The following is a 25572-nucleotide window of genomic DNA, read 5'->3' as shown; positions in this document are numbered from 1 at the left end:
AAATATAAACATCTCTAATTTCTGAACATTTTCGCTTATAACTTTTTTGTTTATAGTTCTACGACAAAAAGTTACTTAACTTAAGTTGTAGAGAATTTAATTTGCAACAAATAATGTTAACATTGTTTTAAAAAACGCAACCCCAAATGTAACTTTTCAATGAGGTAATTTAAAAGCTCGTTTTTTTAAAAACAATCCCTTCACAATCCCTTATTTTTTTGGCTATGGTCTCATTTAGAAAGAGACAAGTTGGGGACGGGAACGCTCTCACTCAGACCGGTTTTTGCGCCCATATACATTATAGTTAGTATAAGAAGGTCTTTGGTAGGAGGTTTAAATAAATTTAATTATTTATAACAGAGATTTTTTTTCAGTATGTTTAAAAATTATATGTATTTCTAATGGTCTACGAACGCTGCTAAAGTGTTGACGTAAACGTTGATATGTGTCAATTTGACACTTGTCATACGTCATTACAGGTTATTCGCCTTTGGGCGCTATTTGCTTTTGCTTGTTGTTTATTTCCAATATTCGTTAAAATATGACTTTAGCTGTGATATCGAAACTTTAAAGTCTAGAAAATAGTAAATTATACCCTACATCACAATAATTAGACATTTGAATAGCAAAATCAATCAATTAAAATGAAAATCGCCGTGGAAGGTTGTGCTCATGGAGAGCTAGATAAAATATACGAATGTATTGAAACTTTACAAGAACGAGAAGGCATTAAAATAGATTTTTTGATCTGCTGCGGGGATTTTCAAGCGGTTCGTAATAATGGAGACTTACGGGCCATGGCTGTACCTGAGAAGTACCAAAATATCTGCACTTTTCATAAGTAAGTTGTTCCAATTATAACCAATCCTAAAGTTTATTTCTTCAAAGGAATCATTTATTTGATTATTAATTGCATTGATTATAATATATGCACTGACTATAATCAATGCAATTAATAATCATCATTTTCAGATATTATAGTGGAGAAAAAGTTGCACCTATACTTACAATTTTTATTGGAGGAAATCATGAAGCATCAAATTATTTACAAGAGCTACCATTTGGAGGTTGGGTTGCACCAAACATTTATTATTTAGGAAGAGCTGGTGTCATTCAATTTGGAAATTTAAGGCTTGGTGGTATGTTTTTATATAATTGAAAAATAAAATGTGTAAGATTTTATTAAATTGTTCCCTGCTTGCTTTTGCAAGTAATGAAGTAGGCTAGTCAATATGTTTTTTTAGCTAAAATATGACGACAAGCTAAAATATGACAATAAAAATCACATATTTTGCATCAGTTCTGCTTAGATACTACTAAATTATAACTTTTTCTATATCTTCATTGCAGGTATGTCAGGAATTTTTAAAGGGCATGATTATTTACAAGGCCTATGGGAAAGTCCACCATACACCACAAGCTCATTGCGTTCCGTTTACCACATACGAGCGTTAGATGTATTCAGACTTAGTCAATTAAAAGAGAAGATCCATGTTATGCTCTCACATGACTGGCCAAGAGGCATCACTGATTATGGAGATAAGAACTTTTTGTTAAAGAGAAAACCATTTTTCAGGTAAGTTAATGAGTGGAATACTTAAAATAATAGAAAGTAACAGAAAGTTGTAGATTAGAATGTAATAATAAAAATGTAAACTGAATAATGTAAATTTTTTTGTATGTATTGAGTTACTTAGTTAAAATATAAAAAAAAAAAAATTATACTTATCAAAAACAAACTTTTCAGAGAAGACATTGAATCAAATCAGCTCGGAAGTCCACCAGCAGAAAAACTCTTGCACACATTGAAACCTGACTACTGGTTTGCTGCACATTTGCACTGTCAATTTGCAGCTTTAGTTAAGCATGAAAATGGTACTGAAACTAAGTTTCTAGCTCTCGATAAATGTCTACCAAAGAGAAGACATTTACAAATATTGGATCTGCCCTTGGAATTTGATGGAGACAAACAATTGAAGTATGATGCAGAATGGCTGGCTGTTTTGAAGAACACAAATCATCTTTTGTCTGTAAAAAATATTGATTGTCATTTACCTGGTCCAGGAGGCAATGAAAGGTAAGCTATAAATTTAATTTGGAGAGTATACATTATTATTACATAATAATTGGAAAAATCTCTTTTATGGGCAGATGCATTCCATATTCATTCATCATATTAAAAAAGCAAATGTATTGTTATTTTCAGATACGATTTTACACCGAATCAGGAAGAAAAGGATCTAATTGTACAATTAATGGGAAATTTAATGATAAGTCATGAGACATTTGTACAAACCGCACCTGTTTACAAACCTAACATGCCAAGAGTTCCGCCTAACGAAGCAATAATGAATCCACAAACTGTCACTTTGTGTGAAAAACTTGGTATTGATGATCCCCTGCAAGTTGTTTTAGCTAGATCTGGCAGAAGTATGAAACAACCTTTGATCATTCCGATACCAGACAGTATAGTGCCAAGCACACCTATAAAGTGTTCCAGGTTATCACTCCCTGCTCCAATCACACCAAGTGAAAATGAAGATCTGTCAGAAACAGTGTCAGCTTTTTCGCAAAATGACAGCTTTATGTCTGAAAGTAACGCTACAACTGATTGTGAAACACCCCCAAAATCAATGAAAAAAGTATTCAAAAGACGAAATTTAGCTATGTACACACCAGAAGAAGAAAACGGTAGCAATTCCTCTGGCTCTATGATGGATTCAGACAGTCCACGGTCCAGTAAGCTTGCGTGTAAAAGTGACCAATTATAGTATTTTCAATTGGAAGTAAAATGAATACTAAGTAGCATCATTTAGATGTCACTATGATAATGAATGGGAAAATAGTAAAATTGAGTTCTGTTTCATAATTAGATTGTATTATGAGTTATTAGGCACAATTGTTTGCGCTTTGCAACATTTATTGTCTTTTGACAAGATAATAAAAATAATAGAATAGCATAAATAATTTTAATGAAATCTAAGTAAAAACTAAACTTTGTTCTATCTTCTTCACTTCCTTGTTTTAATAAAATACTCAATAAGTTATAAACTATTTTTAATTGAAAAGCAATAATTTTAGTAGTCCCAATTTAATATTTGATTAGAATAAAATGTGAATGGAATGAATTTTTATCTAGATGTCAGTAAAAATTTTATAATATTAATTATAATATCCAGTTACTTCTAGAATTATTCTTTCTTTTTTCTTCTATTTTATTTTTCCTCATTTTAAGAAATTACCCTACAAGTTTTAAGTTAATAAATGTATTGCTTAATAGAAAAGGAACATCACTATAACAGCTCCTATTTTATGTTTGATTTGTAGTTAATTGTGAATAAAATAATTTGTATGAATTGCTGTTAGATATCATTTTTTTAGATTTTTTTTGAGTTATATGTAAGTTGAAAGAATTAGGTACGTATCAATATTTGGAATTTTCTAAATTTGGAAATTGATTAATAATTGTCACTAGTTACATAACTCATATTTTTTAAATCTAATACCTAATAGTTTTCTTTTATCAACCATTGGTATACACATAAAGTATCTTATATTTTTGGCAATAAAATAGTGCAATTTTATAAAAATGTTTTATTTCATGATTTTCATCTCTTTTTCCCTTAATAATTATTTCCCATATTTATATTATTTTGCTATTAGAAAGCAACATGTCTACAGACTAAAGAACACAAGAACAGTCACAAACATAATTTATTATTTATTTATCAAATTATTCATCACAATGGGTCAGCAAATGTTGTTTTAATTGGGGCATATTTTTTGGTTCAAAATCACATTGGTTGCATTTTAGTGGTGTGGACATAAACTTTTTGTGTGCTTCTGGTGATATTTTGTCTATGCATCCATCCTCTTTTAACTTCTTGAATACATCTGGAAAAATATGTATGATAATATATATTTTTTTAACATTGCAACTATAACTGGACTTGGTAGTAGTTATATATTTGTGATATTTGAATTAATACTTTCCTACAAACTGACAATATGTGACAAGGTGCGTTCACAATTAATGCATTGTTTAGAGCATCTATTTACATACTATACAAACGCTGCATACTATATTACTCCTCTGTAATTTGCTGTTTTGGAAAGGTTAAACAGGAAAGGTTTAGGAATCTACAACATCAAACAACTACCCATTAAAATTTATGAAACAAAAGAGTAAGTACCTTTGTATGGTATAAAGAATTTGGTAGTGAAACTGTTCCAATGAATTTTAGTTTTCAGACATGGTGAAATCATATCTTTGCTAATAATATGCATATGTAATCTTTGCATACTGGGCACTGCATGAAAACCACTACAAAGCATCGTGTCTATATGTTCTGTCTGGATTTCTTCAAATATCTTGCCAAATTCTTCTAATAGATCTACATGGTCCTTATTAAGTTTATAAATACTACTAATTTCATCGCGAGGAAGAACGAGATAATGTACTTTTGCTTTTGGATACTTATCTTTTATAACAACAACTTTCTTGGTTTCCTTATAAATACTCTTAGGATCGTTCATGGATTCCAACAATCCTAAGGACCAATGTTTCTTTGGTTTTTCTGTTGCAGTTTCTTTTCCATTTCTTACACCCTGCTTGCTCATTTTTAATAAATTGGAAATAGAATATCTTAACACTTTAATTATTTTTATTAACTGTAAGTACAGGTTTGATTTAGGTACTTTTTAAAATGCTCTAAGTACAGAAGTTGTAAAATTTACATAGTTTGCACTGTTTATATTAATATCTAGCATAAAAATATATTATTTATTTTAATTTATAATGTGTTTCATACACGTTTCATATATTTGAACTTTTGAAGCATTAATGTAACCACTATTTGTTTTCACTTTTCAGTTTAAAATATCACACTTGACACTTGACAGTTGACGGCTGTTGAGCTGTATCCTGTTGTCAATTTTTTTTAATTTTCTTGTGTTTTGTTCGTGAATGTTGTGGTGAATGTATACTTTACACTTGAAAAAAAAAGTGTAGTGGTAAATCCACGGTAAATCGCATGACTTAAAACCAGGTGTTCAAATAGTTTTAAACAGAATCTATAATTAACCCTTATTCAAACGCGAGCCTGTGGAGGAGCTAACAAAAAAGTAATATACGTTCCTGGGTAATTTTGGGTCGTAGATTTCAAAAATACACACAAAAAAGGGGTTAGTGGGGGGGAAGTACCCTTTTTTCGGTGGGAAGTATATATCCCGTCATCTGTTCTCTCTTGTAAAAAGTTTGGAAAGGTGGGAACTATAGCTCCCAGTGTCCACTCCAGACATCAATATTTTAAAACACTAGTTAGTTGCCCTGACTCCACTTGTGAATTTAATGTTATCGTAAAAAATTATAAAGATCAAGTTTTTTAATAAAGGAGGTGAAAGTACTCATCAATGCAAGTTTCTTTTAATGAGGGAAGAATTCGGGAATTGAAAAATGAATGACTTCAACATAAAAATGGCCTTTTTCTAAAACAAAATAAAAACAATAGGTAAATACTAATGTATTGAGTTAGGATTTCTAATTTTCTGATCAGAAAATAACGAATAACAATAAATAAGTTGCTTATACCAACTAAAAAAGATTTTTTAGACACACAGATTTTATATATAGAATTTCCGAATGTCGTGTGCAGTAACGAACACTGGGATGATATCTTCCCACTTAAAGACTTAATTTCAATCGACTCTACCAAGGTATATACGAAAGATTCTGGGCATATTTTTACGTTTCACGCAACCGTAATATAGTCTAGTTTACATAGCTAGAACTCAAATCTACTTATCTAATTTTTTTTGAGTACTACACCAAAAACTAAAAAATAACGGTCGTTTTCGGCTGCAAAATCACGTCACCTAACTTTGACGTGTGTTTACCATGACATGTGATAATTCTCTGAAAAGTGTTTCTATGAAAAAAAGTTCTCTAAAATGTTAAGATTGCCTAGATAAATATTACATTGCATTAGGTTTAAGCATATAAAAATAAAACACGATTTACTTCAATCTGAGAGGTGGGAAGTATAGCTCCCAGCGTTTTAATAAGGGTTAAGATTCAAGATTTAAAATTTACAAGGTATATAAAATAATAAATAAAACCAACGCATGTATCGATCTTATCAACTTATTATATTTTTATAAAACTATTCTACATACAAAGAGCTTATTACTTAGCTTATTACTATAAAATCACTTAAACAAATATTTTATGTGCTAAAAAATCTAAATGCTTAATGATTGTCATGACTGAAAAAGCATATGTTCATAATGTAACTTTATTTTTTCAGTCATAAGAATATCCTTTAAACTTATAAATTGTAGAATTACATATTGTATCAACGTAATATAAATATCTAGTAGGTATATTAATTAAATTCTGTTTACTTAGGCGTTTTTAAAGGGTAACCTACTTATATAAAATTTGGATATTTTACAAACAAATACTTAGTTAACTACGATAAGATAAATAGTCAAATAAAATTACATATTGTCTTTTAAAATAACAATACTGTTACCAGTTAAAATATTAAAATGTAGGTACTTGACATCTTTAATATTTTTAAAATTTTATGGGATTTCAGTTTATAGTCGTAAGATCCGGGATTAGAAAAATATACCCTCATCTATTATTTAGGTGAAACAATTTTTTATAAGCTGATTTCAATATCATGAACTTATAAAAACCACCTCTGCTATCATAAGCCTGCTGCAATTAATATTATTTGATTAATTAACATCTAATTTATTTTTAATTTTTACTTTTTCATGTTAGTTAGATACATGTAGTAAGTTAAAACCGTAAATATTTTTATTACCGTTATTCAGGCTTATGGTAGCAGAGTTTGTTTAAATATTGAAATCAGCTTATAAAAAATTGTTTGATCTAAATAACAGATGAGGGTATATTTTTCTAATCCCGGATCTTAGACTATTAGAACAAGCCGCAGGTTAATGTAAAGATGGAAAATGGATGGAAAATTTGAGTGTAAAATTTTTATAACAGAATATACGTAGGTAGTTTCTTATGCTTTTTTTTTAGATTGAAAGTGTTTTTTTATTGCACGGTGGGTCGTCCTGTGTAGCCGGTGTCGGGGATGGAGTGATGGGCGAGTTCCCTCAAGATTTGTTCAAACCCTTTCCCAGGCGGTGTTTGAAGACTGCTGTTTTTCATTATCGTAGAATTTAATTTGGTTGCGAGATAACACATCTGAAAAAATAACATAATATTGTATTAGTAAAATAAATAAACATTTCTAGTACAAATAAAATGCATATGTATCTAGTTAGTTTTTTACTGTACCTACCTAAGACCAAATCTAATCATCTATTATTCAAATAGCACAAATAACTTTTGAAGTAAAACTTCTTTAGGCGCGTTAAGAGTAAAATTTCAAGGTTGCGTCATGGCAATACCGTCACGTCATGCAGTACGGCGACGATTTTGATGTCTATGAATCTTGCCAAAGAAGTTTCACTTCTCACACGTGTGCTCAGCACGCACGCTCTCTTGTTCTCAAGAACATATTTCCATCAAAATCTTACCAATAGGGCGGACATAAACAACAGAGTCCCAAGCGCGACAGCCACCATCATAGACGTGGCGCACGTGACCTCTATGGGTGTTCTATGGAAGAGCTCTCCGGGCATCACTACCGTGTACTCTAGGTTCTCTTTGAAACGGGTGAACGGTGTACTGCTGTTGTCAGCGATTAGGGACGAGCTGGTTATGTTGTGGGAGTCGATCTGTGGTAACGATCTCTTTCGACGCCCGTGGCCTGGAGATTTAGAAAATAAAAAATATTAAATTACTATGTATGTTTGCCTTTAAATAAATATTGGAAATACATTTATTGAATTCAAAATAAAGGTATAGGTATTATGGTAGTTAGGTAGAGGTCGGTAAGTACTTATTAACACTAATCTCATTAGTTTATCATTTTAATGCATATTCGATTGCTATACTAAGTTTTAAGTGTATCCGATCACTATTCTGACAAATGAAGAAACAATTTTCACGTAGGTATAGTGGTGATGTGGTACCTGAGGGTTCGTACAAATCAAGACAATAATCCGGTTGGCAATCAGCAGCTTCCATGCAGGCTTTTATTTGCGAGTGTATCCATAGAGTAGAGCGTTCCTTCATAGATGCTAGAAGGAAGGCTTCGAAGTCCAGAAATACTTCATTGTGCCGCTCCCGGTAGCGGGCTGGCTGGTGTGGTATGATTGAAGCGAAGTCACGATTGCGGCACCTTTGCATAAGAATGGAGCATTAATTAAAATAAATATTAAAAAAGATAATACAGGATGGATGGAAAAATAGAAAAAAAAGTAAAGTTTTGTGCCATTATTCATTATTCTCATTGAGGAATGCGAATTACGAGTGCCCTCGTCCCTACAGGCAGCAAAATTGAAATATATAAAGTACCTAGTTAGGTACCGCAAATATTTATGCCTTTGATGTAACATTATAATTACCTATTAATTATATCGTATAATGAAGTCAAAATTGCAGCGTTTAAAAATTGTCCAAATTTAAAAGCATGTACCTAGAGTTAGGTAGAGTAAGGGTGGAGTTATTTTTCCGTGATGATTTTCATTGTGTGTGCAATTTATTAACGTTGTGTAATGAAACTTAATCATTAATGGACTAATGACTAGACATTATTATGTAGTGAGAGTCTTACCCGTCTTTCACTAAAAGCACAGCGCCCGAGGCGTGTGGTCGGTCGGGGTCCGGTGACACAGCGACTTCTAACAATTTAATGTGACGCCATGCTGAATCTGGATTAATTCGTGCTCGTAATTGAAGTTTTGTACCAATTGGCACTGCCTAAAATAGATTTCAATCAATCTATATTAAAGTTATAAAAAGCGCAATTTTTGTTACAATAGTCTCTATTTTTATTTCAAATTAATGTAATAGGTTTATTTTTTTTTGTAAAAAAGGAGGAATACGAAACGCGTGCCGTACTAGCGAAAGCTCCGCTTTCACTATACGTGCGCGTAAAAATTGATTAACACTTGGACAAATGCACGTACAGTATTTACCTGATCGACAGGCATGTCCACCGAGTGGTTGGAGTGCCTGGAGACAGGCGGGGCCTCTTTGTAGAGCGCTACTTCATACTCCAGACGGCCTGGCGTTTCTTCCACCACGCCTGAGACGCGAGCGCCGTGTGGACTGAAAGAATTATATATTTTTACTAAGTTTTGAAAGCTCAGGGGTTTTTTATGATTATAGGTATTTATAGGTAGATAATTAAAGAGGTCTTCGTATTTTACAAATATGTATGATCAAATTAACTTACTAAAATAAATTTAACATTATAACTATTTTTATTAATCCAATTTACAGACAGTATGCATGAAAATATATTGCTTTACAATATATTTATTTTAAATTTTATCAGTTAATTATAGCTATAATTATTGAAATGAGGTACCAAACAACAAGCTTCTCGGTAGAAGGTATAATTCTACATAATTGAACACGTTTTACTTACAAGCTACCGGCAAATCCCGCAGCCTTATTCTCAATGATGGTGGGTTCTGGCGGCTTGCACATTATAATTAATTCTTGGTCTGACTGCATCACAACCCCTGGGAATTGAGGGAACCACACTCGGACGTGCACGAAACCCTAAAGCAAAAAACATAAACAATTACCTAGTAATTTTAAAATTAGGTTGATTGAAACGGGGGCAATACGTTTATCTGTGTTTAATGTGAATCAAAATGTTCGTGATCTTAATCGCGTCTTTATCTTGAAAATGATCATTGACACGCGTGAGTCATTTACTTTTCCCTATAATGTCCTTTTTTGATTTTCTTCCCCACTAACCCACATATCTGGCACTAAACGGTGAAAGTCACCGATCGTAACATTTATGTCAGCAAAACTGAAGTAAAGTGAGCTAAGTGATTATGTGGTATTACAGTCTTTAGCGCGGGACACGTGTTTTCACCTCGATTCAGGTACCGGTCCACATCGACTTAATAATACACCATCTACTACCACGTTCTGTAGGCCACTCTGCAATTCAAACTGTTATTGTAACGGCATTCATATTATGTCGATGACACAACATCACATGGGACACAATGGGAGGCTCGTGTAATAACACCCTAAACTTATTGCCTCGTTACTGGACTCGGTCTACGAAACGGTATTCGAGATTCAGCTGTGTCATGTGCGAGACTAGATACGAGTATGTGGTACATCAACACGTTTACGGCCTGTTGCCTAAAAATGAATGGATTAATATATTATAACAAAAAATCCGTACGTTACCGGTACTCGGTAACTGGTTAAAGCTATGGATGAGATAGCAATGTTGATAATTAATATAAACATAGTTATTATGCAGCTGAAAGTTGTGCACGTAGTAAAATTTAATTTGACCATAAAAAGGTTATACCTACATTCACAGTTATTGTTATAGTGTAGGTATTGTAATTTTTATAACTATCACCAGACTCGTCTATTATTTTAATTCACTTAGGGCTGATTTTTCAATCCTTGGTTAAAACTTATTCATCGAATAACGTATCTAATAAACTACAATTTCAAAAATATATTATACTAGAGGTCCGCCCCGGCTTCGCCCGTGGTACAAATTTCGCAATAAAAGGTAGCCTATGTCCTTTCTCGGGTATCAAAATATCTCCATACCAAATTTCATGCAAATTGGTTCAGTAGTTTAGGCGTGATTGAGTAACAGACAGACAGACAGAGTTACTTTCGCATTTATAATATTAGTATGGATTTGTCCGTATTTGACAGATTACAGGTGACATTTTAAAATGTTCGTGTAATACTTTATTGGACGTATAAATTTTAACCAACGATTGAAAAATCGGCCCTTAAGCAAAAAAAAAGACAAAATATATCAGTGCCATTCAAATTATACCACAGTTACATCACCTATACAGTAAGTTCTAGTAATATAGTAGGCACCTTATTAGTATATGTATCACATTTCCAAATGCAATTTGAATAATAATTATACTGCATGGTTGAATTTACTGTCGTTATATGAATATGTAATTGTTGATATCTCAAAATTATTGTTGAATTTTATAAAATTTCTTAATTAATGAAGACTATAAAACTTACATTTCGTTTCAACACGCCACACTTTGTGAAGTCTGATATCCGTAATCTATACAGCAGACCGGTGGGGTCGTCTGGTTCAGGTCTGATCTGGCAGACAGGATCAGCGATGGGGTCAGTCGTTCTGTCGTCAGCGAACAGAGGCGCCCCTCGGAAACCTTCCGGCTTCCTTAACAATGCTTGCACTGAATCTCGTATCCCCGACCCTCCGTTTGAAAATGTACACTGGATATCCGTCACTGTAATAATAATAATGTAATAATAGCAAGGAAAATACTCGAGTAAAGTTTGAAAAATCTGATGTTTTGCGCGAAGTGACAGTAGTACCCACCTCAACGCTTCGCTTATGAGGCGTGCAATAAACTACTACTAACTAGTTAGGTACCTCTTTAATTTGTTTCAGTAGGTGTCATTATAATGTATTGGCTCATTTTCGATAATAACTAGTATTGAATAGGAAGATGTATGTTACCTACATACATCTTCCTAACACAACTAACAACTATTCTAATCAACATTTTAGGTATCATTTATTAAGAAAGTACTACCTAGTGTTTCTTTTATAAGAAGAAATGAGTCGCGTGATCAATTTCTGACAGAAATAAATACCCGTAAAGGGCTTGAACTTGATAAACATACATAGTGTACCTTGTACAAATATGAAGTTTAGGTACTTTCCCTTGGGCTTCTTTTGTCTTAAAAGTTTTAACAATAGGAATAGTAGGTATAAGCTGCTAATTATTTGAAGGTAAATTAATAGAGTAGTAAAAGGTAATTGTTTGCCCTTACCATCATAGTCCTGCGCAAACGAACTTCCAACCTGAAAACAAAGAACATTCAAATATAGAGGAAGGAACTGTTACGTAATATGAACATTGTTCTTAATTGTGGCGTTAATTGATTAAGTTTAAAGTAGTTTATAGTAGATAATATCTGACGTTGAACCACGCGAGATTATTTACAGGCTATTACATTACGGTTGTTAAATTTCCACCGCTTGGATAATAAAGAGATAAAATCATTTTAGGAGCACACATGCAATATTGCCGTTCGTTTTTAATGACAGATCCGAATGAAAAAGATGATTAGGTAATTATGTGCAAGTCGGTAATAATAAGTTATTTTTCCTAGAACCTGTTTTTGTCTTGAAAGTGGCTACATTTTTCGTGATCGGTTATGAACTTCATGCAATGTCTGTTCAGTTGCTGATTTATGTTTGTAAAATATAAGTACGTTAAATAGGTAAATAATATTAGGTTAGCTTTGCTTATTAGGAACGCCTTTTAACAGAAGTTTCTATCTATTGTTGTAGTCTAAGATTCTTTTAAATAAATGACCACGCCAATTATAGAAAATGAATAATTTTTTTTCCTTTATTTGACCGTCAACTATTGTTTTGTATCGTGCTGACTTGCAATTAAATGTTGTATGCAAATTAATTCTCAGACGAATAAACGGTTATTCCTAAAACGGTGTTACTCTGCTTATTAGGCGTGAAGAGGTCAACATTAATTTACTGTCGGATTATAAACGAATTTGGAGCATTCTGGGTTTTCGGTATTAAGACTAAACAATATTAAACAAGATGAGAAGTTAATAAGATTTTTAAATAAACGTAAGTAACCATGAAATGAATGACCGCGGTATTTAGGACAACTGCAGAAGAAGTAGTGTGCGCGAAAGTAGTTGCAAGATTATGCTGATCTTAAATCGCAAAATTATTAAAAACTTTACTTATTAGTTACCAAAAGTACAAAAACTATACAAAGTACATAAATAATCAACAGACGTACCTATCTATACCGTAGTAGGTATGTTATGACTTTTTACACTCCACTGTCTTTGATAATACCTGCATAATTAATTAGCATTTTGTTGAAGCAGTCATAGTCTACATATTTGAAATCTACCTTAATGTAAATTATGTAAAGTAAAATATGATAAGATACCTTTATAAATTTACAAAGAATAGAAAAAATTCGATCACGAGGCGGGACTCGAACCCGCATCCTTTCGCGCCATTCCAGGGCGGATGCCTGACCAACTCAGCCACTCGTGACCCGCCAGAGCAATCGAATTTATTCTATTCTTTCAGTTTTATGTGTCTGGAGGGACACACCGCGCGCCATCTATTGAGATGATTAACAACCATTTCAACCAATATGAAGCACTTTATCAAAACACGACCTTTTTTGTTGAATTTATATTTTTTGTTTTATGGCATTCAAATGCTTTATAAATATAAATTTACAAAGAATAGAAAAAATTCGATCACGAGGCGGGACTCGAACCCGCATCCTTTCGCGCCATTCCAGGGCGGATGCCTGTGCGGTGTGTCCCTCCAGACACATAAAACTGAAAGAATAGAATAAATTCGATTGCTCTGGCGGGTCACGAGTGGCTGAGTTGGCTGAGTGATCGAATTTTTTCTATTCTTTGTAAATTTATATTTATAAAGCATTTGAATGCCATAAAACAAAAAATATAAATTCAAGATACCTTTATATAAAATAGGTAATGAGTTGAAGACCGTTTGTATTTGAACTACAAACCTATTGTTTGGAGATTTTTTTCAACAGAAGACGGAGTTTAGATGTAACCCATGTCAATAAACTCTGAGCACAAACAGAGACTCTACCATAAGTTCTACCACAGATTAACAAAAAAAAAAAACTTTTTTTAATTGATTTGAGGGCTCCACGCTAAATCTCTCTGTACGTAGTTGATCTTACATTTTTCTCGCGATCCTTATAAGTTATAACTCAGATGTCGTACCTATATAAAATAATTTCTTACCCTAAACCTACTTATTTTATGTCGTAAATTTTCTCAACAAAAATCAAAACATTTGTGTTTCCGTCAGACACAGTCCACTTGTTTTTACGGTTGAGGGCCGGTGCGATAGCAGTATTACGGTTAAAGTGTAATCATCAATGCTTAAGCGCTGAGATAAATCGATTTGTTATGAGACCGTAGACGACACGTCTAATTACTGAATATTGGCAACCAAATGGCTTTTTTCTGAGTATCGTTTATTTTTATATTGTCTTACTTATCTGATGGAGTAATACGCGTAAAGCTATATTAGCGACTTTTTCTTAAGCATGTTTTTGTATAAGTCCCTATAAATAAAAACCTTCTCACTGCCATCTCACTTTTTAAGTTACAGATTATTATTTTCATTGTAGGTTTTAACAAATTATATAAAGCAGAGGAGACCGTGGTTTACATTTCAAAAGTTTTCATATGAGATATTTTTCAGAAAAAAAATCATCTCTACGTCTCTACCTCTACGATTAAAATATGTTATTGGTACAGTTTTGTCGAAATTCTAGGTTTTCGCTTTTGCTTCCATATAGTATATACCTAGGTTTTGATCTAGGTAATTTTATGTTTTTGATTTTTCTTTTATTTCTTTATTTGTTCTAAATGTGAGGTAATTTTATTATAAAACTTACCGTTTCGGTGAAAATCGCGAGAACCTATAATCGGATCCTAAGTAGATAATTGTTTTTGAAAATCTATACTTATAGAATTTAAATCAATTTAAATATTTTTTTGTTATAAAATCCATTAATGGAAAACGCATTTCACGTTGTAATTAATGTAAAGTAATTTTTTTTTCAGTAGTCGATAATAAAATGTAACGTTACACAGTATTTTTTAAATTAAATACTCATAAATATAAAAAATATCATTAGTTAATTATAGGGAATGCAATCCCGACTCGAGATTGCAAATTCGGGATCCCGCGGGATTAGAAATATCAATCCCGCGGGATCCCGGAATTTTCGGGATCCCGTCTAATTAAAAAAAAATGTTGAGTTCAGATGACTGAAAAAGCTAATAACTGCTTGTTTGTGATTTATAAGGTTAACTCAAATAACATATTACTCGAAAGAAAATAAAAACCTTTATTCTTTAATCTTACCAACTAAATAATAATCAGGTTGTAAGGAAATTAACGAAGGTAAATTAGGTAATCAAAACAATAAGCTTATTTCAAGGGAATTAGGAAAAAGAGTGATTTTGAGAATGTTAAATGACTCCTTAAAAAACAAAGGGTATTAATAGTTTCATCTGCTAAACGGCATCTAATGTCCGTTGCAATGTACCCCGCTGCTGAGAATGCCCTCTCCGACTCAACGCTGTTTGGCAACAGCGTGGCGATTCGCCACTGGCGAAGCAATTATACAGGGTGTAATCGTTAAGTGTGCACAGGCGATTATTCCGTAACTATTGCAGATATCAAAAAACTTTAAACGCATATCGAAAGCCCTTTACCTAACGAGTAAAATGACATTATTAACTTTTTATAAATAAAACGAGAAATATCCAAAAATGTCACTTGAAACGCTCCCATATATTTAGTATGAAATATGACTATTTCATACATTTAATATGAAAGGTTTTGCTTTTTTATTTGATTTTGTGCTTTAATTACTTCGCTAATTTTAATGAAAGTTCATTCAGAAACTGTAAATAGAGCTCGATGTGGAATACAATGGTATTCCATATCGAGGATGCCATTTCGAACATTTGCTTTGAATACAACATGTATGGGAAATCAAATGTATGGGAGCGTTTCATGTAACATTTTTGGATATTTCTCGTTTTACTTTAAAAAAGTTCTTATTGTCATTTTACTCATTAGGTATAGTACTTTCAATATCAGTTTAAAGTTTTTTGATATCTATAATAGTTACGGAATAATCGCCTGTGCACACTTAACGATTACACCCAGTATGCAAACTGCAAAAATCGCCCCCTTGTTCCTCCACACTCAAACAAATCCATTTCTTTTTTAATGGTAGATTCTAATTTGTCTAAGCTCGTGGACGTAGATATACGTGCAAAAGGACTTTTAGAAGCCGCTTGCGCCCCGAGTGGTTGTGTGTTGCGTCGCTGACCACTGCCGCCCAATCCCGTCAATCTCGAACGGGATCTCGTCATATGATGCGTCGGGATTGATCCCGAAAAATTACACGAGATCTCGCGAGATCGGGATCCCGCGGGATCGGGATTGCATTCCCTAGTTAATTATAAAGAAATTATTAAAAAGTGTGTCAATGCATTCAAAATATGCATTCATTACTATTATACTGTAATTTTTTTTATTTAATAGGTACAAATTTAATGTTTTACGAGAATATTAATATTACTGTAAATCAAGTTAACAACATAGTGGCAAGTTTAATGTCATAATAAAGAAATTAATTTCACAGCGGCGCATAATCGGAGCGTTTAAATGACGATTATAAAGTAAATCGCCTGAGAACATTTTAAACTGTCGTGGGATTTTAGCGGCTTAACAAATATGAGGAAGGCAGAGATAGTGGGAATTATTTTTAGAGATATCATTGTCACTATTTACACGTAAATTTTAGAATTAAACACTGTGTTATAATATTAAAAAATGACTGGTAATATTTTCAGTTCAGATGTTACAATATTTTGAAACATGAATCTAGAACTTTGAACATTGTTCATTGTTGCAGATATTTCATTCGAATACAAAATAAAAGGTACCTAGAAACGAATCGTCATTACATATTTTTTTTACATTTACCATATATTCGTGAAATATCTATCTATTCTTATTAAGTAGTTAAAATATATTTGTAATAGTTAAATAGCCAAGTTACGAAAATAAAGATCCCAAGATAATTGGATTATTTATAAAGTATTTTAATTACATTGAAATAAAATACTAAATTCAATAATATTTAGAAGTTTAGAAACAAATTTAGCCCATGCCATACCTTCTTAGTTGAAAATCGAGTGCATTTAACAAAATAATGAATGAAATACATTCGTTGTGCAAGTCATGCATACAAATAATGTGATAGAGCATTCGCATATTACTCTCATACGAGTAGATAAGTAACATTTCCTATCAAGGTAGGTATGTAAAAATACATGACGTTGATTATCACATCGCAATTAGAATAATTTATATACATAAAAACTGGGTTAGTGTGATAGAAATTTGTTAGAAATTTGATAGAAATTTGTGAAAATTGTAAATTCCAAATACAATATTCATCATAAAATCATGCGAAAATTCAAGAATAAAATTTAGAGCTTTTCTTTTCATAAAAGAAAAAATGAATTAATTAATTTGGTTTCAACTCTATACTCTACCATCAATTTGCTTATTCTGTATTCGACGAAAAATGATGCTCTATAAAATTTGTTGCCGTTGAAACGGTATTTTAAAGTAGGATGAAATTTCGTAAATTGGTTAAAATTAATTATAATATTTTAACGTTAGTTCGAGCTAGAAAATTATGTATTTTTGTGTTACACCTATAAACACACTGTACAGAAAATATAAATGTGAACTTATACATAGATACAATATAAATTATAATCCATTAAAACACAATTATTGAGTGTTTTAAATGTTTACATTTACTAACTTATTAATAACTTGTCTCTCTGTTTCCGATTCCAAATATATAAATGAACAAAACAAAGAGAAAAGCTCAAGTAAAACTAAGTCATAGATATAAAAATTAATTTATGTATCGAGATATGAATCTCTTCTTAAAGGAAAGCTATAAGACTATGAAATCAATTACCAATAGCCATACGCAAAGCTAGATCCATTGATGTTTTCAAAAACATGCTCTTTGATTACCACATGTCCTTAATTAAGTGATGACTTTATATATTCTTTCTCTTATCTGTATTTATTTATTTTATTATATACTAGCTGTGCCCGCGACTTCGTCCGCGTGGAATAGTGACTGCATAGTAGGTAGTTACTACTTAACTTTTATTGAATAAACACGTACTACCATAAATAATTAAACGAACTGTTAGTAAAATTTATTACTAAACTGAGCTAAAAAATAAAAATAAATACCTAGTTAATTTTCTACGTAAAATTTATTTTAAATTATGTCATATTATTTTTAGGCACCAGGAGGGAAGGCAAATTTATTTTTCTTCCTTCCTTGTATGGATGTTTTTGACAATATATATAACCGTTTCTACGAAAAATATATTTTTTCATTCGTTGATCTCAAAAATAAAAATTCCAATCACCAGAACGACAGGAAATTTTAATAATTTATTTTTAATTGTGTTTTGCACAATTTTATTAAATTACGACTGGATGAAAATTTTGTTCGTGGTCGTCGTCGTCGTTGGTAAGGTGAACAAATCCTTATCAAAACATCATACGCTTAAGACAATAATTAGTATCGATAGCGGATTCTATTCCTTTGCGTTTTGACGTTTGTCTCAGCGCTCAGATCTTTCCTGTCTCACGCCGTAGTAACTAAACCGTTTAGACCGTGCAATAAAAATTAAATAAAAAAAAAAACTCAACGCAACGAAGAAAAGTGCATAGAAAAAGGAAAAAATGTTGTGTGGTTTTATGAAACCACGGTAAAAGTGAAACTTAGGCACAAAATTATCGTATTTGTACGATAATGACTCCGAACACTGCTTAATACCTACTCGGCAGCCGACCGTCACGCGACATGCGCTACACAGACCAAAAAGTTTGAGACGATGTAATAAAAGTTTCACTAATTTTACAAACTTCCCGAAGATCTTTAAAAATAAATACCATTTTAAATATTTATAAAAATAAAAAAACAAAGTCATCGGGGCTGCCATACCATCATTATCATATCATATACAATTATATTTTTTTTATAATGGTACTTAATTTTAAAGATCGTCGGGAAGTTTGTAAAATTATTATTTATTCCTTTTCCTTCGTTGCGTTGGGTTTTTCTTTTTAATTTTTAAATTTTTAACTTCGGTTTCTTATTTTCATGTGATATTTTCAAGTGAGCGAGACCTACCTCTACCTCCATATTACATTCCTACATCATATTGATATCTATAAGTTTGTTGCTCCTTGACATCTTTTAAGTTGGGCCGTAACCGTGCACAAATTGTAATGGATCACAGTGGCAAAAGAAGTGGTATCTTTAGGAAAAAAAATTGCCAAGAGCCAGGCCTATGTGGCTTTGAGTAGAGTCCAAAATTTCCAGGGTGTGGCTTTCCTCTCGCTCCCATATCCCCCTCTTCTTTCACAGACTTTCAACCCTTCTCTTTCCACACCTAGTAAATGGCAGAACCGATTTTGATGTAAACCATATTATCTAATTATACCTATATGTACACGTCATATCCTGTCGTTTGATGCTCCATTTGGTTTATTTATCTAACCACTGTCACCCCTAAATGTAATAAACGGATGAACCGATTTCGATAAAACACGTTGCTCTTTTATATTTTGATATGCCGCTTGAGTATATTATTTGATCACATTCGATTATTGTTCATTCCCACTTTCACCGCTGTAATCTAATAAATGGATAAACCGAATTGGATAAAAATATAACTAATATTTTTTCCCACATTCCCACTTTTACCTCTATATACCTAGGTATAATAAATGGATGAACCGATTTTGATACACTTTATCTAAGAACCAGCGTCGGAAAATATGCTGCCTAACACGCATCTAATTCGTATTACCTGTTAGCGAGCTACGGTGGCACAAACAGACAAACATAGCGGTCAAACACTTATCACCCATCTTTTTGATGGTTAAAAATGGTTAAAAGGGGTTAAAAATATAATACGACATAATTTAAAGGACATTTTATGTATAAAATTTACCTAGAAGTAAGCATAATTCTAATTTGACTTCTTCCCCCCCTACTACCTCAGCTTACCCCCCCACCCTTGGGGACTTTCGATATGATCACCTGGACATTTATAAGGAATAATTACTGTAGCGTATAACAGATAACTTACGTTTTATCGTACACTGTATAGTGTACAATAGAATGCCTTTTCAAATGTTCGCCGTGAATACTTAAATGGTCATAACTTTTTTATTTTTAAACCGATTAACATGAAATAAACACTTAATGTTAAATGAAGATTACCACAATATATTAGTGAAAACCGCATCTAAATCGGATTAGCCGTTTCTGAGATTAGCGTGCACAAACATACAGACAAACAGACAAAAAAAATATAACTACAGTTTTGGGTTTGAGATCGATTTAATAATAACCCCTGCTATTTTTTGATGTGAAACATCTATAGGCTCACTTGTAAACCGAATTGTTGACGTGGCGACGCTTGCCATGGCGACGGGTCGCCACGCTATACACATCTATAGGCTCACTTGTAAACCGAACGATGTTTCACATCTGCCAGGCGTCCCATGACGGCTCACATTTTTTTTACATATTTTCATTGTACAGACATCACTTTTCTAGAATTTTATTATAATATGTATTGAATATTGATTGACCACGCGCAAGGTTACTAATTTCCACTACATCCTCACGCAAATCGTCAATTTTTATGAACATTGAATCTGTAAATAAAAAAAAAATCAAAAGATAAGTGTACCTAATTTTAATAAAAAGCTACTAACAAATAAAGTTTTATCAAGAACTAAAGTGACCTTCTTTGGGCGTATAATATAGTCTTGTAAAAGTTATACATGATAAAAATAAAATTTCATCATTTTCTTATTTTGTCATAACTTTAACTAATTAAAAACATGAGTCTAACTATATAATTATAATAAACAATAAATATAAAAGCTACAACTTAACTTTTGTGGGAACGCAAGAAGGCGAAAATTAAAAAAAAGCCGAAGATTTTTAAAAATGTAACCAATGGTGTTCATTGGTTACATTTTTAAAATCACTGTTATCTACTATTACCCAAAGAGAATACAAATACTACGTCTATTATCTATATAACTGTAACTAACATCAAATAATAAACATCTACCCTCACTTATAAAAATTTAGTATATTCACATGAAATATAAGCGTACCTGAAATTTACTCTGGGAAGATATGAATTATTTATTTAACTTTAAAAAAAAAAACAAACTCACCAACATCATAATATTTAAATTATGAATTTCCAAGGAGCGTTAATATTATGTAAATTGATTTAATTTTAATGAAATCTCATAGATGGCGCTGTTTTAAATTTGTCTTTATACTACTAAGATTCATTATACTGTTTCTCTGCCAAAATTACTTAAATGATGTAGTTTTTATAGTGTAAAGGTAGACAATAGCATGGCTTACTCAAAAACAACATTTAAACATGAGTCTTTATATTGTACGCTGTCGTAGTACACGGAATACGTAAGAAAAATAAAGGTTCACAGCTCCTCCCCCGAAGGTGATAGCATGATAATATGTATGTAACAGCCTGACCCGACCTGTTAGTAATATTCATGCAAAATTTGAAGTAAATCCGTGCAGTACTTTCTGAGATTAGCCTGGACAAACATACAGACAAACAGACAAACAGACAAACAGACAAACAGACAAAAATTCTAAAAACTATGTTTTTGGCTTCTATATCGATTATAGATCATGGATTATGTATTCTTTTAAAAAAATATTCAATGTACAGTTTTGACTTTCCTACGATTTTATTATATGTATAGATTATATATTATTTTCTTTATTGTTGTAAATTATGTATTATTTATATTCCTACTTTCTTAGTATTACTATATTATTATTATATATATTGCTTTGGTATGCACCACCTACTTGTATTCTTTCTTTGTTACTGTTTTCCTTGGTTGGGTTACCTGGAAGAGATGGCTCTGTAGCCATAAGGTCGCCTATTGTGCAATTTGATGTATATTTTACCTAATGTTATTTCATTATTTTGGTGTGTACAATAAAGCTTTCATTCATTCATTCATTCATTCATTCATTCATTCAAGCTTTTCTGATACGAAAATCACGATGTAGCTAATATTAAGGTCAATAATTTCATTTTTTTTGTACACTGCAGACGTCGACCTGGATATGATACAAGCTCATTACTTATCCATTAAGGATGTATATGCAGTATGCAGATATAAATAGATAGAAAATGAGGCTGGCCGCTAGAATTTTATAGCCTCGATAGCGCTTCAAGCGTTTTTACGTCAACCCACTTCGTTATCTGAAAGCTGTGTTTGTGCTTACAAAACTCTCCCGTAAATGATAGTTTGTATAACTCGTTAAGATTACAGCGCTTTCTAAGTAGGGTTGAACTAAAAATGTAAGTGATGCTTAAAACTAAAAGGAATATTGTTGTGGTAATATTATCATCAGATTTTTGTTTCTATTGATATTAAGGTGGGAAGAAAGTGACACAGAATATTTTAAACGCGGCGAAACAGCTGATTTCCATAGAAATTTTCTTTGATTATGCAGACGTAAAGGGACATTAATGAACTCATTGATAGTTTGCAGTTTACTACGTTTAAAAATTACTTTCTTTTCAATTTTCATTACTTAGAGAAAAGACAGGCAAACAATAAACCACACAAGTAAAAAAAAGCTCGCCATCGGTTCACTGAAGCTCGGCCATTACATCAAGCATCAATTGTTATAAGATGCTAATATTTCCACATAATCGGACATACGTTGCACGTCATAAACACTTCACGCCTCACTACCAACACGCGTTGAAGTCTTATTATTGTTATTGATGGGTATACGTTACAGATACGTGGACCAAGTTTTGATTAAACTAATGAGAATACATAGATCTTAGTCATAATATTAGTAATTAACACGTTCACTGCGGCATGTCCAGTATCGGGCCATCAGCGACTACACCACAGTGCGGCGCCCAAAATCACAGTTTTCACCGTGGTGCGGCGAGGTTTTTTATATGTTAATCAATGAATAGAAAAGAGACAAATATATTTTTGTGATCACAGTTTGAAGTAGGACTCAATTTCGTTTAAAAATCGTATGGCAAAATATTGGACTAACGCATAGAAAAGAAACCATTTCTTTTGTGTGCGGCATGTCAAATATTTTGCCATGGACAAGCACCTCATGCCGCACTGTACTGCGAGCGCGCCACGTGTCAGTCTCGCATAGTGATGCACCAGGACCGAAGCACTTTTCTTTTGAGTTTTTTTAAATGACAATGATACCTTAGAGGCTTTAGTTTTTTTACTTTCTTTTATTTCGTAGCATAAATGCAAAAATGTGATGACAGTTGTGAAAATAATATAAAACATTAAAACAATAGTTACTGAACAAATTAAAACAAATGTTACTGAACAATTTCCTGATAGTACTCTATCAAGTACCTTGTTTTATATGTGTTTTTTTTTTGTATCGACGATCTCGTTATCTGTTAACAAACAGACTGAAATATACAAAATTGATTTATATCGATATCGATGTTTTATTTTACAGTGTTTCCCATCGCTATTACTGTAAACATGCCGTACCAACGAAGTGCGGGATGGCAAATAATTTTTCACAAAATCAGGGGTTTACATTTTCCCTCATATCTTTTAAACTATAAGGTCAAACTAAAAGCTATTTATGCGGTATATACTAGACTATATATACTATTATCTGTAAAAAAATTTTTTGAAATATCTTGAAATTTCATGAAATTATTAACCTTCAAAGTCAGAAGGTGCGATGTGATAAAAATGGCTCATGACGCACAGTGGTGAACTTGCCGATGTGAAGTATGGAAGACATGCCGCAACAACGGTAAGTTTGGCATTTTAGGTGCCGCAGTGAACGTGTTAATTATTAATTATATTAGTCGTTCAAATTGCTGTGAAATTGGACATAGATATAGATAATATTATGAAACAATTATCGGATTTTATTATGTAAGCATCTTAATAAATAAATATATTGTAATTCGGTCGCATTATGAGATTCAAATAGTCAAGATACACCGCTTTTTGTAAGATTTTAAATTGATGTTCTTAAATTAGCAAGGTTAAATTTCGGAATAAGAGAGAGAGAGATCAGAGAGTAGATATATTTTAATTTCACTCATTAATAACGAATATTCGTCCTTAGAGTGTGTAGGATACAAAACCTCTATTTTATTTTATGTTAATAGTTATTTAAAAATTGACATTAATATTTTTATATAAATGCGACGATAGGTGGAATACAATTGTATAAATTTTTATGTAGATATATGCTTAAAAGGTAAACACTTTTCTTTATCAATAATTAACAAAATTACCGCCTGTTACTTCCTGGTACGCGATCTTTAATTTGTAAAAAATGGAACTTTTTCAAAAGCTCAGCTTGCACTTATATGGCTGGCTTTTTATTCGCGTAACGCAATCTACGGAGCGTGAAATCTAATATCTTTCAATCACGTGTATACAATGCTCAAGTAAGTCCATTTGTACATTTTACAGTTGTACGTTTAATTCGATCACGATAGAACGAAAATTTATTAACAAAATTACAGAGTACCGTACACTTTGTTATGGATTTGGTGCAATTGTTATTAAATTAATAAATTCATTTTAAATTACATTTGTTAGTCATTAAGTTTCGTTTTCGTTTCAATTATTTTTGGAGAAAACGGTTCGTTGAGCTTTTATACATAGTCTCTAGTTAACTAGATATGGATTTTTTTATTAAATTTTGAAAATTCGTTTCTAATATTATATTACTTATGTTTCAAATATAAAAATAAACAATTTATCTGATAAGATGGGTAATTTTAAAATAAGTAAGCCGCACTTAGTTTCATCAAAATCGGTCCAGCCGTTCAAGATTAAGGCAATCAATATAAATTATAGAATATAATATACTATACTAACTAAAACTTATTATAATAAATATACGCTTCTGTTTATAAACAAGCAACAATCATGCAGAAATGTGCTAATGTGTGCTTTAATGCAAAGCTTTCCACTTTGCGGTTAAAGTCATCTCATGCAATGATTCATTAGAGAAAGATTGATGACACCCTCGCTTGTATGTAGGTAACGAAGCTAATGCCTAGATTAGTCTTACTTCAAGAATTTGCATGCCAACGGCGACAGTAAAAGCTTTAACCTATTTGCGGTGCACTTTAAACTACAAAGCTATGAAAATTTTTGGAACATACCAAGTAGATAAGCACGAGAGCGCAGCCTCTGGCGCTCGTCATGCTTGCGGTCTGCCACACTCGAGCGCGGAGCCAACCGTTAATGCTATCTGCCCCGATTACCTTACTGATGCTACCACAAAATGTTGACAACGTATATTAAATACAATCACAATAATACGAGAACAACACAAGAACTGCGGAAGTGCGTGGATATTTTCCCGCGCGTTGCAGCTGCTACAGCTTTTGCTAGTGCGATGCGACAGCGAACCGGGCCGGGACTGCACGGTGGTGCGCGCGCGCTGCCGAACAGTTAGCGCTCGCCGGCTGGGGAGGGTACCACCTGTACCCTACCGTTCTCACGACACGATCACTGATTCGCTTCGCAATTCGACAATCTCGTGATCTACATTATTGATTGGCGTAGGATTCGAGGGAACTAGGCTCCGTCGTAGATGACTTCGGTGCCGTGACATTCGCATGGAGAAATCTTCGATATCGCGGTGGCTATAGGTCGGCGATGGCATGTTGGATGCGAGGCGCCGCGA

General features: G+C 32.5%; 3 protein-coding genes across 4 annotated transcripts; 1 reads left to right on the top strand and 2 right to left on the bottom strand.

Annotated features, from left to right (window-relative positions):
* Window positions 1-452: 452 nt before the first annotated feature.
* On the top strand, window positions 453-3553 carry ldbr (lariat debranching enzyme). The gene is made up of 5 exons (XM_089701426.1): window positions 453-841; window positions 973-1139; window positions 1351-1576; window positions 1748-2077; window positions 2207-3553. Exons 1-5 carry the CDS (start codon window positions 645-647, stop codon window positions 2769-2771), a joined length of 1485 nt encoding a protein of 494 aa, XP_089557552.1. The 5' UTR covers window positions 453-644; the 3' UTR covers window positions 2772-3553.
* A 148-nt stretch (window positions 3554-3701) lies between these two features.
* On the bottom strand, window positions 3702-4904 carry Aptx (aprataxin). The gene is made up of 2 exons (XM_089702037.1): window positions 4194-4904; window positions 3702-3894 (listed from the first exon to the last, which is right to left on the bottom strand). Exons 1-2 carry the CDS (start codon window positions 4618-4620, stop codon window positions 3734-3736), a joined length of 588 nt encoding a protein of 195 aa, XP_089558163.1. The 5' UTR covers window positions 4621-4904; the 3' UTR covers window positions 3702-3733.
* Window positions 4905-6156: 1252 nt separating this feature from the next.
* On the bottom strand, window positions 6157-25320 carry LOC149483951 (uncharacterized). 2 transcript variants are annotated; one of them, XM_089701457.1, is made up of 9 exons: window positions 25046-25320; window positions 11921-11951; window positions 11135-11370; window positions 9522-9658; window positions 9058-9199; window positions 8703-8848; window positions 8059-8267; window positions 7561-7793; window positions 6157-7225 (listed from the first exon to the last, which is right to left on the bottom strand). In XM_089701457.1, exons 1-9 carry the CDS (start codon window positions 25085-25087, stop codon window positions 7073-7075), a joined length of 1329 nt encoding a protein of 442 aa, XP_089557583.1. In that variant the 5' UTR covers window positions 25088-25320; the 3' UTR covers window positions 6157-7072. The 2 variants fall into 2 exon arrangements, with proteins under 2 accessions (XP_089557583.1, XP_089557584.1); XM_089701458.1 differs by having other exon boundaries at window positions 6159-7225; window positions 9067-9199.
* Window positions 25321-25572: the final 252 nt, after the last annotated feature.

This window comes from Colias philodice, chromosome 12 (genome assembly GCF_061535455.1).
Source record: "Colias philodice isolate Cphi_HAF_F1 chromosome 12, ilColPhil1 Martin Lab GWU primary, whole genome shotgun sequence".
Lineage (NCBI taxonomy): Eukaryota > Metazoa > Arthropoda > Insecta > Lepidoptera > Pieridae > Colias > Colias philodice.
This window is presented reverse-complemented; position numbering and strand designations above follow the sequence as displayed.